Below are 13,048 nucleotides of genomic sequence, written 5' to 3'. Positions count from 1 at the left end.
ATGTTATTGTTCATCATCGTAGAATTAAGATAATATCACCGCCATGACGAGAAACAAAATAAAGTATTGGTCTTATTGAAAGTGTATTGTAGCTACTTCATGCTGGCACTTGTGAACGACCTTGGCAACAGTAGCTGCGCTCAAAAACCGCCTATTGAGCTAGAGAAAAAGGACAGTTTCAAGATGCATTGGTAGCATTCTCTGGCGGTGATTCGACAGTGTATGCTTCGCGATACTAAACAGCCTCTCGACTGCATTGGAGGTGGGAGGAATAAAACTGACTCCAGCAAACACCTTCAGCGCCGTCCTCTGCTTCTTCCTCGCAGCCAAGACTTGATTTGCAAAGCCTTGCCCCTCACACGTTTGGTTCGTCACATGGCGGCAGGTACGTCTCGAATGGATGCATCATGATCTCTTGACCTTCGGTCAGCTCGCCAGCCCCCCTCGCCAGCGCCAATACGCACGCATCTTCGAGCGCAGGATCCTTCTCAAAGGCCGCATCTGCCCCAAGATACTTCGAGGTGACAGGATGCTTTTCAACAAGCGCGTCAAAGATGACACGAGCATCGAGAAGCGTCAACTTTTCTTCTTGTAATTTCATAGTGGAGGACTGGAAATCCCCAAGCTCGCAGAGAAGATCCCTAAGACGCTTTTCCTGGCGACGCGTCGGCATCAGCAAGACGATGTCGTCGTCGTCGGTGTCGAGGGCGGCGCAAATCTTGAAGTACCGGTCAATCATCCGAAACGTTGAGCTCCATCTCGTCGCTGGGCGAAGTACTGGTCGCAAACGATTTTTTTTCTCCTTTACTTACACCAAAACTATTTTCGTAAATAATAAAACTTACCCGTTTACCGCAACATTCGGGTAACATAATCAACGCTAGTGTAACTTTACCTGAATGATGCCACCTTGTTCAGACTCCGCAACTTCCGCATAAGCAACTGAAGCTGGTTTAATAGAGGCTCGAACTCTGAAAGGTACAAATTTACAGCCAAGTTCAGCCGGTGGCTGGCACAACCGATAAATGGTACTTGCAGCAAATCAGCAAGTTTGGTGTTGACTGAGCAATTTTCACACACAGGATAAGCTATGCTAGCCAGGTTGCGCTTAAAGAATGGCACTATAAATTTGCAGCAGTCTGATCAACTGCCGCTTCGTCCACATTTGGAGCAATCGCCAGCAGAACTTTCTCGGAGCGTTCATCGTGATCAAACACGCCAAACACATCAACATAATGCTCCGACAGAAAAGTGCATCCGTCCAACATAATGCCAAAAGTGGGGGGAATGAAGTCACTCGTCGCGGTTTCAACCTCTTTAGTCACTAAAACAGCGTTTTTGAGCAGCATTTCAGTCGAAATCCTCTTCAACGACGTGTACTTGTCGACAGTACGATCCTCACAAAAGGAAAAAGGGAAGCTGCATTGCACAGTAAAGTCAAGCCAAGAGTAAACAGATTGGCTCTTCCGGTCGACAAACGTAACAAGCGTTCCAAAGTTGACGCCTCTGGTCGCCATGATAGTGAGATAGTCTGGGTGCTGCTTTAGGACGTGACTGATGAGATTGGCGAAGCCAGTCTTGATGTCTTGCTTGCGAATGGTGCCACACAGGCAGCGATAGTGCTCGGTCGGCTCATCTTGCTCGTCGAGAAGTGGTTTGAAAATGTAGCTGCAGATTTGCTTGGTCTTAAACGATGTTGAGAGGGTCATGGTTACTCTAAAAGTGTAAATTTGCTGAAACTAGGTCGTGCTGGTGATTGTTCTGCACCACCCAAAGTAACAGGAGGTCTGCGGTGTAAATACTTCAAATCGGTGGTCACGAAAGGCGTAGGAAGACATCGTAAAAAGGTGCACTGTAAAAAGTACGATAGATAATACCGGCTAAAACCGGTAAAAAAACGAATTTGTGGAAATTTTAATTTTAGAAAATAAGCTATTTATTGGAAAATATTGTATTGGATTTCCACTACATGTATTATTTCGGAACACCTGTCTAGCACCCTACTTGCTTCCTAGTCCTACTGTTGGCTGGTCCTGAGCATCCAGCGTCAGGGTTGCAGCAGTTCTGGCCATGGTTGTGGCTGTTGTCTGGATATGTGATAGCCTCGTTGCATGCACTGCGGGCTTGCGCTTACCTACACAGCCTTCAGTCGTGAAGCCCCGGCTTAAGCTCAATTTGAAAGTTTATCAGAGTACATTTGGTCGGAATAGATACTTAACTAAGTCATGAATATCACTCTTTTAAAAAATTACTTTAAAAGTAATTTCTTTAGAAACAAAATAGTATTTGAAAATAAGAATAGCTACTGTAATGGTATTGAAAGTACTCGATAAATGTAATTTTCAATGTTCGAGTGTACGAATTGCTATGCCCGCAACTTTTTGCTCATAAAGAATAAAATGTAGTTGGACCAGTCGCGAATGCTGTACGCTAGAAATTTATATTACTCTTGTTCGCCATTGGTAAGCTTAAGCTCATGCGACCAGCAATACATGAATGAGTTTAATTAAAGAGCCAGACATGAATAACAGAAATCCCCTACGTAGGAGCCTACGTGTATTATTATACTTCTGGCATGTATTACTATTGATACATGTAGTATACTACGTAGCTAAAAATTGTGCAACAATTCGTGCTATCTCAGCCCCCGCAAAGCTCTAGTGTTGTAAAGAATTTCAATGCCAACCGACTAAATCACCCAAGTGTCCAGCAACTTGTCTACCGCTTGTCGATGCTGCAACGCAGCCTTCATTATAATGAAATCGGGATCATCACAGACCACTCTCGTTAATAAAAAAATCAAAATATCTGCACGGTCTCGGTTCAATGCCTCAAACACTGCCGCGCTTGCACTTGCTGAGTTGATTTCAGGTAGAAGCATGTCAATAAGGCTTAGACACCCTCTCGCGACGGCAACGCGAAAGATTCGTGTAGTATCGAAGTGATTTCCGCGATGTAGAATCATTCGAATAACATGAAATAATTTTCTGTTCACAGCGGTCTCCAGGGCCAATGTTGCATCTGTCGCTCTGGGACTTTTCTTTAGTATCAGCTCCACCATTTCGAGATTTTCATTTGCAACTGCTATTTGTAATGCATCGCTGGTACTGAACGTACTCGGTAGCAACGCCGAGACCACGTAACAATGGTTTGCCGCTGCTGCAGCCTCCACTCTAGATTGAATAAGCTGGGGGTTGCAAAAATCGTACAGGTATCTGAAAATGTCATGATGGCCAACCGTTATGGAAACCATCAAAGCTGGTATCAGCGCATTTTGGTTAAAGGACACTGTCGCGAAATGTTTAATTAGCCACTTCGTAATCTCGAGGTGTCCATGAGCTGCGGCGTTAAAAATTGCCGTCCTTGAGCAACCTTCACCTCGACTGTCACGAAGACTTCTCATTATATCTAGCCTGCCTCTGGCTGCGGCGCCGTCCATAGCATGACAGGTCCATTCACGACAGTATCCGTAATTCAGAACGACGTGGCTGAGATCATTGTAGACCGCTGCATCAATTGTCACTGGAAGTAAAAAGCTGTTGATAAGCTCGAGAATATGGGGAAGACCTTGCAACAACTGGCCCAGAGAAATTGAGACGCAACGAAGAAGCTTGGGCTTTTCCATTATGGATCAAGTTCAGCTCTAACCCAGTTTTAAAAACAACAAACGAATGTAGTCTTCCAAGCTTTTGATTGGTAGATGTTCACCAGATTGCTGGATGGAAGCGCCTTTTTCCAAAAGTGTCAGCAACTATCTAGGCTGTAGATGCACATAAGTACCCATCCACCTTGGCAACGTGTTGGAGTGTTTTCTATCCCAGAATTTAGGATTTCCAGTTTTATTGTGCTGCCCTAACTTAATACAGTACACCTGCCGATGCTGTTTCCATCGGCCGATTGGTTCGCAGCTTCTAAAAGGATGGGATCAGAGGCCGATAGCGTCGACGCCTCCGCTGGGCCACCGCGCTTTTCGGGCCACACCAAGTCTAACGGATATTGTCAAGCTACCGACGCTGGATGCCAGAGTAATGGGTACGTTCAAGTTGACCTGCAACATGCAAAAATGGTCAATCTGAGAGTGTTGCATGCAGGTGCGACACTCAGCAGCAGATCGTCGCAACGAAAACCAAGACCAAACGCAAACCGTCGGCTGCTGCGTTGAAGCGGCGTATGGCCAACCAGATCCCAGATGAGATTATGAAGGACCCGGAGCTGACCAAGGCCATCGAGCAGCTGCCATGGAACTACAACTTCGAGATCCGCAAGACTGTGTGGCGCATCCGCCAAGCTGGCAGCAAGCGTGTGGCACTTCAGTTCCCCGAAGGACTTCTTCTCTATTCTTGCGTAATCTCGGACATTATCGAGCGCTTCACGGGCGCCGACAGTATCATTCTGGGTGATGTACGTTTTGCTGATGTACACAACAAGAACTACGAGTTTATTGACAGATATATGGCGATGCAGGTGACATACGGCGCTTGTTGTGTGGATGACCTCAGCGCACTTGCACTCGGGGCTGACTTCATGGTGCACTATGGCCACAGCTGCCTCGTGCCAATCGACGTCACGTCCATTAAGATGCTCTACGTGTTCGTGGACATTGCTATTGACGTCGACCATGTACGTCGCGTCGAGTATCGGGCTTGTCCTCTCGGCTAATGTATTTATTTCGACGTGCATGACAGCTGATCGACTGCATGAAGCTGACTTTCCCACCGGAAACCAAGGTAACTGTCTATTAGTGCTTCATTTCGCAGCATATTACTAATCTAGTCACTATTCACAGCTCGCTCTGATGGGGACAATCCAGTTTAGTAGCTCGATTCACCTCGTGTCTTCAAGATTGAAGGAATACTTCACCAGTTTGGTCGTGCCGCAAGTGAAGCCTCTGTCTCCTGGCGAAGTGCTGGGCTGCACGTCTCCTGTCATTGAAGGGGTCGACGCTCTCGTCTTCATTGCCGACGGACGTTTCCATCTCGAGGTGTGTACTCTGCAAACATCAAAGTTTAAAACACACTGATGCACTCACGTCGTTTCCATGTATCAGTCGGCAATGATCATGAACCCGAAGCTGAAGGCATATCGCTACGATCCATACCCGAAGATGCTTACGATCGAAAAGTACGATCTACCGCAAATGATGGAAATCCGTCGTGCTGCCATCGACAAGGCCAAGGGAGCAAAGAAGTTCGGTGTTGTGCTTGGAACGCTCGGACATCAGGGTAACCCGCTGATTCTCGATCACGTTAAGGAGCTTTTGGAACAAAGTGGCAAGGAGTATTTTGTACTTCTGTTGTCCGAGCTGTTCCCCGATAAGGTAATCACATTTTGAGGGTATACTAGACATAATTTATATCTTACTAATGGCTTGTGGACTTCACAGCTTGCTCGGTTCAAGGATGTTGACGCGTGGATTCAGATTGCGTGCCCTCGACTTTCAATTGATTGGGGCTACGCATTCCCGAAGGTGAGTTGACGGTGCTTACAGGCAGTTAAGCGTTCTACATATTACTAACGCTGTTGTTGTCACTAGCCGCTGCTTACTGCGTACGAGGCGGAAGTCTGCTTAGAGAAAACGCAGTGGAAGGAAGGTTCGTATCCGATGGACTTCTATGCCAAGGGCAGTGGACCCTGGACGAACTATCACGATCGCAAAAAGACTCAAACTGCTGCGTAACTTGTTGCTTTGAGGAGCAATTGAGGTTCATTTTGCATTTTTGTTAATTGCATTAATCACTCTTTCTTCGAGCTGGTGTCTTAACGGTATGCATTCGTCATGGATCAGTCCTGTGTGTGCGAGTGAGTCGTGCTAATTACCAGGCAAGTATGAACACAAGCGATCAGCTACCTTGATGAGCATCGTATTTGGTCAAGACGTACCTTGGGCTAAGCACTTGCTCAGTGGGAGGAGGGCTGTTTATTCCTGCAGGAGACGATTTTAAGGGACTGCGTGGTGCATCCGGGTGAATTCTAAGGATCTCCCTGAGCGACAAGGAAACATGTTAGATGCATGCCAAATTACTCGAATAACAAGAGACGTACTCAAAGATGAGTTCCTTGAGTCGAGACTCGGTCAGGTCTTCTTTCTCAAAGTCGAAGCTGAAGCAACTGTCTGCAACAGGTTCGTCCTCCAAATTGTGCAGTGACGCCAAGTACGGATGCTCCAGAGCTTCCTCCACTGAGATTCGTTTTACCGGATCAAACACAAGCATGCGTTGCAGCAAGTCCATGGCTTCCGGTGAAGCTTTCGGATAGAGTTTAGCAAACGGAACACCAGGTCTCATTGGCTGATTCTTCATGAAGCGTTTGGCTCGTTCACTCACAACAAAATGCAGATCCTCTTCACATGGAGTTCCGATCTTGTCACAAATGATTTGGAGTTGGTGGATATAGTCGTCACCAGGGAAAAGTGGCGTACGACCGAGTAGCTCAGCGAAAATGCATCCAGTGGACCAAATGTCAATTGCCTTGGTGTACTCTCTCGACGAGAGCATGATCTCTGGCGCGCGATACCAACGTGTGACGACGTACTCTGTGAGTTCCATGTTGTCTTCCTCGGGTGTGACACCTCGCGATAAGCCAAAGTCGCACACTTTCAAGTCGCAATTCGAGTTGAGCAACAGATTCGACGGCTTTAAGTCTCGATGAAGGACATTGGCAGAGTGAATGTACTTGAGAGCTCTCAAGATCTGATACAGGAAATACTGCACATGGTCGTCAGTAAGCGGCTGTCTCGAGTAGATAATTCGGTGCAAGTCGGTCTCCATGAGATCGGCGATGATATAAACATCGTCAAACTGCGTTAAGCATGGCGGTGGCAACAAGTCTACAATTGTGATCACGTTTTCATGGTCAAAGTGCTGTAAGAGTTTAATCTCGCGTAATATACGCTTGGCGTCCACGAGGTCTTCGAATGCCCGGGAGATTTTCTTTACGGCAACTTTTTCGTTTGTTTCCGTGTTTTCGGCCGAACTACAGTGAGAAATATCAGATTTATGAAAAATATGAAAAATGTCAAACGTGGTTTCTTACATGACAACACCATAGGCACCACGACCTATGACTTTGACAAATTTGTACTTTTCGTCGATTTGGAAGTTTGTTCCTGCTACAACGAAAGAGTACGTCCCTGGCCGAGCGGGAGGAGCAGCAACTGCAGTCGTGGTGCTTGCGTTACGGGTCGAGCTGACTGTGTCACCAACAGAAGCTAAAGTTTCCGAGGGACCACTGAGTTTGTCGCCTCCTGACAGCCCTCTCGACGACAGATTTCGGGATGAGAGAGGCGGGAAGCCGACTGATTTAAGCGGAGAGGAGGAAGGCCCCGTCGGCGTGTAGCTAGCCATTCTGTCGGTATGTCTAGTAGTAGTTTAAGAACAAGATTTCAGAAATTTAAGCAAGTGTTGTTCTTTAGTGAATGGATAACCCCACCTAGCAAATTCCCGTACAGTGGACAGAGCTGTCGTCGATCTGTCGAGATGGCAAGCTCAATGAGCACTGTTCTTGCAACGAGACTCTTGGCTGCGGCTCACACAGTCGATGAAGGATCTAATCTTTCCGGCCAACGCGTTGCACTCAAAGTGAAACTCCAAACGGCCCGCGAAATTCCACTCCCGGCGGTGCACAGCAGAGGTCTAAGTTAGACCGTCTAAAGAAGCCAAAACCAGCGACACCGCCTATTAATAACTGGCTCTCACATCAACGGACATCACGGCGGCCGTTGGCAATGGACGGAGATCCACAGCACGCTTACGGGCAGGGCAACCTTTACACTTGCTGTGCCAAGAGAGGAGTGATGGTCACTTCAACTTAGTTTAGAAAAAGCAATTCGTACTTTTTCTAAAGGCACTACATAAAACCTCACGTATCCGAGGTTTTTAAATTATCATTAGGGAGAGATCTTTTCACACTGTTGCAAAGGGGAGAAGGAGGCAGCGAGAATGGGGCAAGGCCAGAGCGGATTGCCGCGCCAGACGCGCGATGAAGCCGCGAAGAAGAAGGAAGATGCTGCTAAGCAGAAGAAGAAAAAGTTTGAGCCTCGTGGTGGTGCCATGACGCGTAAGCGTCGCAAGAAAAAAGGCCCGTCCGCCGCCGTGCGTATCCCGACCGTATACCCGACGGCCAAATGCAAGTTGCGTCTGCTAAAGATGGAACGTATCAAGGATTTTCTGCTAATGGAGCAGGAGTTTATCCAGAATCAGGAAGTGATGAAGCCCAAGCAGGAGAAGGACGAGGAGGAGCGCTCGAAGGTGGACGATCTGCGTGGCACTCCCATGGGCGTCGGCACCCTCGAGGAGATGATCGATGACAATCACGCCATTGTTTCGTCCTCTGTGGGTCCAGAGTACTACGTGGGTGTCATGTCCTTCGTGAACCAAGATATGCTCGAGCCTGGCTGCTCTGTGTTGCTCCACAATAAGGTCATGTCGGTTGTAGGTATCCTGGCGGACGATACGGACCCGATGGTGAGCGTCATGAAGGTAGACAAGGCTCCACTCGAGTCGTACGCAGATATTGGTGGATTAGAGAGTCAGATCCAGGAGATCAAGGAGGCTGTGGAGCTGCCATTGACGCATCCGGAACTCTACGAAGGCATCGGTATCCGTCCGCCCAAGGGCGTTATTCTGTATGGTGAGCCTGGTACGGGCAAGACTTTGCTGGCCAAGGCTGTAGCCAATCAGACATCGGCTACGTTCCTGCGTATTGTCGGCTCCGAGCTCATCCAGAAGTACCTGGGTGACGGTCCGAAACTGGTGCGCGAGATGTTCCGTGTGGCAGACGATCACGCGCCGTCTATTGTGTTCATTGATGAGATTGACGCTGTGGGTAGCAAACGTTACGACTCGAGTAGTGGCGGTACGCGTGAGATCCAGCGTACAATGCTTGAGTTGCTGAACCAGTTGGATGGTTTCGATGAGCGTGGCGACGTGAAGGTTATTATGGCAACGAACGCCATCGAGAGCCTCGATCCTGCGCTTATTCGACCTGGACGTATCGACAGAAAGGTGTGTACTATGAGATCAAGTGTTGAATTTGGTGATACTCATTTTTTTTCAATTGGTTTTTTGCAGATTGAGTTCCCGTTGCCAGATATCAAGACCAAGCGTCGTATCTTCGGTATTCACACAGGTCGCATGAGTTTGGGTGATGACGTGGATCTGGAGGAGTTCGTCATGTCCAAGGACGAGCTCTCTGGAGCTGACATCAAGGCTGTTTGCACGGAAGCGGGTCTGCTCGCTCTGCGTGAACGTCGTATGCGTGTGACGCAGTCGGACTTCCGAAAGGCGAAGGAGAAAGCGCTATACAAGAAGAAGGCCAACATTCCCGAAGGACTCTATCTATAATCGCATAGAGAGACGGCAAACCTCTTTGACTAGGGTCTACATTGAAATTTCACATTGGCAATAGTCGATTTGATCTTATGGTGTGTCCATTCTTGACACTTAACACGTAACTTTTTACTGCTACAGCGAGAGCAATACATAGTTATCTCCCTAGCAAGTTAGGTCGAGCGAAGAGAATCCCGGCAGCCAGGACATAGTAGGGAAACTGGACCGGGATGTCTTAATTTCGGCAGGGTCTTTGAATGATGAGGATATGCGGAGCGACGGACTTCTGAACAAGCCGCCAGACTTCTTAGCAGTGCTCGTACTGGCCGCGAGAAGCTTGACGTCGAAGCGGCTAGCCAAGTTGACGAGGTTTAACCGCTGCGTTTCCAGTAGGACCGAGCGTCGTTTTGCGTCGGGGGTTTTCATGGCCTCGTCGGTGATGGCATCGTGGACGGACAGCGCACCGCTGGTGGGGTCGTCGAATGCATGACGTCGCCAATTGTGAATGGCATTGGCCCACTTAATCATGGTCTTGGAGGTGGCTGCAGCGAAGTAGTAGGCCTTTTCGCACTTGCCGGCCGATACAAATGCACCTGCCTGGTCGTTGCGCTTCACCTCGAGCGCGTGCACTGCGAAGCGGTTCGGACACATTCCAGCGTTGTCGCTGAAAAGTGGCTGCACGCGGATGCGATGTCTCGTGAGTCCGACAGACTCGCGCAGCGCTCCGCCAGGCTGATCAAAGCAGCGCAACATGCCATGCTCCAGCACACAGTACTGCACCTGCGCACTGCGTTCTTTGGCGAAGACGAGCAGAAAGCCCTCCATCGATTGACAAGTGCACTTTTGGTGGTGACAGGCAAGTAAGTTGAGCGTTACGCAGACAGTTTCTTCACCTACGACAGGCAAAGCCGAATGTCTCTTTCAACGCAGCGAGATTCCGGCTGTCGAGCCCACGCTCTTCCCTTGTGGCGCCGTGAATGGCCGCATGAGTTGACTCCACATCTTTACGTAACTCTCTGTCGCGCGTCGTTGACTTGCGCGAGTCGCATGATCACGGAGATGTGTATGTTGCGGCAACGCAGATTAGGTTGCGCCAAGGCTGCTTAGGGATAAGAAGATCACTTCGACATGAGTCACCTAAACATAGCGGAAAGAGACCTCGGCTTCGACATAAATATCGTGGCAACATAGTGACCGAGTTTTTGAGCACTACACTACTGAATATGGTCATCCTTCGCCACGTGCACCTCGAGTACATTAGCACTCCCTTCAGTAGCCGTGAGTTCCTCTCTCTTCGATCACTGATTCGACATCTGGTTTCGTAAGTTAGCCTGCAGTCCAGCAATATTCACCACAGTCAGCACAATGTTTACAAGCTGAAATCGGTAGATGAAAAACCGGTAGGCACTTACCGTGACTCTTTCGATGGGTGTTGCAGCGTTCTGGCGATCGGATGGTCGTGAGTGATAATTGCCATAACCGTACGGTCTGTTTACAGGCGGCTGAGTTTCACCGTAGGCACCATTGTACTGCTGAGAATAGACTGCTGGATGCGGTGCGTGGCTGATATTCGGATAGCCTCCCCACGCATTTCCAACATTGTAGTATTGTCCGCCACCATAGCTTGCCACATTTCCGGCCGGCGTTTGAGAATACACCACCACACGCTCAGGCGCCACAGTGTCCAATCCCATATCACCTTGCGCACCTCCACCATTCCATGGACCTACAGGCTGCATTGACTGCTGGTTGTACCCATTCCAAGGAGGTGGCGCATTCATGCGTCGGTCAACTGCATATTCGTGGTATCCAGCATCATACTCTTTCGACGGAGGCGATCGTCGAGCTTTTCGCATCCGATTCGAGCCATTTCCATTACGCTGAAGGCGAGGATCCACGCCACGTCCACCCCTTGCGTCGTTGCGCTGTGTGGAGGGAGGTCCGTACGTGGATGACTCGCCGGCAACTGGTTGGCCCTTCATGGAACTGTTGTACATCTCCGCCACTTCATAGTATTTCCTTGCTGTCCGTTCGTGCAACAGCGCTAGCAACTGTTGCGCCCCTAACTGTTTGGCAATTTTCTTCGTCGAGGCAACACCCTGCATAACAAATAGGCAAGTCAGTACAAAACCTCCCACAAAGAATCGCACTAGTTATCCTCATACGATACCTCTCCAACAGTGCTGCCGGCAGTAGCTATGGTTTTGAAGAGCTTGATGCCATCACCTTCTACGGGTATCGTGTTGTAATTAATTGAAACACCACGGTTCCGATTCTGGTATTCCTGAAGAACTTGAGCCGGCGTCTTGATCGATAACTCCATGCATGCCTAGTTTACCTTTCAGTTAGTTACGAACTATTTCTTTTAGCAACTATACGCTATATTGACTCACCTGGAGAACGCGGGGGTCACCCATGGTTAGTGTCTTGAACTCTTCCAATGTCTACATGGATAAAGCTGCGTTATTCTCAATGTTGCAACAGAGATAGCAATAATTTAAGTAACACACCATCGACTGCTGCTTGACAGCGTTGCCCTTCTGGTCCTTGGCCACCACGTCCAATTTGCGCTTCTTTGTCTGTCCCTGCTCCAACAATGACAAGCACATACCTCAATCAGTCTTGCTGCAATCTACAAGGAGCTGTCTCCTTGTTCAAGAACGGTTAACATCCTTCCTTACGCTACTCGGTTCTTGAGAATTCAATGCACTCGCATCGACTCCCGTATCCGATGAGCCCACACTTTCCTTTCGTCTCTGTGCAGCAGCATTCGACCCAGTTGCGAAGATGCTAAGTGGTGGCACGTGCTGCTTCACGAGGCGATGGAGCTCCGGCTTCGACAGCGCGCCGTCGCCACCAACATCCACTGGATACGGTCGTGTCCAGCAGACAACTCCCATACCCTCGTGTACGTAACAGGGTAGCCCCGACCCGTGGATGATCCGCTGCCAGCCCGGAGGTAGCGACGCGTCTACGGATGAGGAGTTGGAATTGTCACTGTTATTGCTGCTGCTAATGCCGCCACTGTTGGAGCTGGCATCTGCAGCATCGGCTGCGATCACTGCTGAGCTAAGTTGCATTAGTCCAGCGGCAGACGCGTAGCTGTCCAGGTGATCAGCGCTGTCAGCGCCAGCGTGCGAGGTCTCCATCACTGCGCACCTTGTGGCACAACAAAGACACTTTGTTGAAATGAAAATGGATGCCACCATAATTCTTTTTCGAATTTTTATCCAATGACATAATGTAATCAAAAATTGATTTCCAATCAGAAATGGTTATTGTACGAAGCATCCACATAAAAACGATAAATACCGCTTCTTCGCAGGCATCACCGAGCTCTTGTTGCTGGCGGACGCTGTCCTATTACTTCACTCGAAGTGTCGTCGTCTTCAGGTAGTTCCTGCTTCGCAAGGCGAAGACTCTCAAGCCGCTGCTCCAAAATCTCACTACGGTTTCGCATGCTCTGCAGTATTTCCTCGCCAGTGCGCAATGCAGGCTCGTCGATGAGCGTATCATCAAGCGTCATAGATCCCAGTGTGGTGTCAATTGTCGTCTCGCATTCCTCCTGGAGCAGCGAGCAGCCGTTCTTCTCTCGGACATACTTGGCTGCTTGATTGGCTATCCTCATGTTCAGCGCACGGTTCTTCCGTCGCAAGGCTTGGTTATCTTTCTTCACTTGTTGCAGATACTTAATCTTCTGCTGTGGATTGCTGCTGCTAGCC

The 13,048-nt window shown here is 48.9% G+C and overlaps 5 protein-coding genes across 5 annotated transcripts; 2 read left to right on the top strand and 3 right to left on the bottom strand.

Moving 5' to 3' along the window:
• Positions 1-3,442: 3,442 nt before the first annotated feature.
• Positions 3,443-5,745, top strand: PITG_12187 (diphthamide biosynthesis protein 1; the record flags this gene model as incomplete). Its single annotated transcript, XM_002900759.1, has 9 exons — positions 3,443-3,528; positions 3,940-4,032; positions 4,092-4,401; positions 4,465-4,620; positions 4,686-4,727; positions 4,787-4,981; positions 5,048-5,317; positions 5,384-5,467; positions 5,534-5,745. 9 exons carry the CDS (start codon positions 3,443-3,445, stop codon positions 5,675-5,677), a joined length of 1,380 nt encoding a protein of 459 aa, XP_002900805.1.
• Positions 5,698-7,554, bottom strand: PITG_12186 (sporangia induced mitogen-activated protein kinase, putative; the record flags this gene model as incomplete). Its single annotated transcript, XM_002900758.1, has 5 exons — positions 5,698-5,809; positions 5,881-5,982; positions 6,043-6,972; positions 7,033-7,356; positions 7,446-7,554. 4 exons carry the CDS (start codon positions 7,341-7,343, stop codon positions 5,782-5,784), a joined length of 1,371 nt encoding a protein of 456 aa, XP_002900804.1.
• A 352-nt stretch (positions 7,555-7,906) lies between these two features.
• PITG_12185 (26S protease regulatory subunit 4) lies at positions 7,907-9,466 on the top strand (the record flags this gene model as incomplete). The annotated part of the gene is made up of 2 exons (XM_002900757.1): positions 7,907-9,002; positions 9,069-9,466. 2 exons carry the CDS (start codon positions 7,938-7,940, stop codon positions 9,339-9,341), a joined length of 1,338 nt encoding a protein of 445 aa, XP_002900803.1.
• Positions 9,467-9,561: 95 nt separating this feature from the next.
• PITG_12184 (uncharacterized protein) lies at positions 9,562-10,151 on the bottom strand (the record flags this gene model as incomplete). The annotated part of the gene is made up of 2 exons (XM_002900756.1): positions 9,562-9,577; positions 9,631-10,151. 2 exons carry the CDS (start codon positions 10,149-10,151, stop codon positions 9,562-9,564), a joined length of 537 nt encoding a protein of 178 aa, XP_002900802.1.
• A 473-nt stretch (positions 10,152-10,624) lies between these two features.
• PITG_12183 (double stranded RNA binding, putative) lies at positions 10,625-11,839 on the bottom strand (the record flags this gene model as incomplete). Its single annotated transcript, XM_002900755.1, has 5 exons — positions 10,625-10,657; positions 10,739-11,425; positions 11,497-11,655; positions 11,720-11,758; positions 11,837-11,839. The coding sequence occupies 5 exons, from the start codon at positions 11,837-11,839 to the stop codon at positions 10,625-10,627; spliced, it is 921 nt and encodes a 306-aa protein (XP_002900801.1).
• Positions 11,840-13,048: the final 1,209 nt, after the last annotated feature.

The sequence above is a fragment of the Phytophthora infestans genome, genomic scaffold, assembly GCF_000142945.1.
Source record: "Phytophthora infestans T30-4 supercont1.24 genomic scaffold, whole genome shotgun sequence".
In the NCBI taxonomy this organism is placed as follows: domain Eukaryota; phylum Oomycota; class Peronosporomycetes; order Peronosporales; family Peronosporaceae; genus Phytophthora; species Phytophthora infestans.
This window is presented reverse-complemented; position numbering and strand designations above follow the sequence as displayed.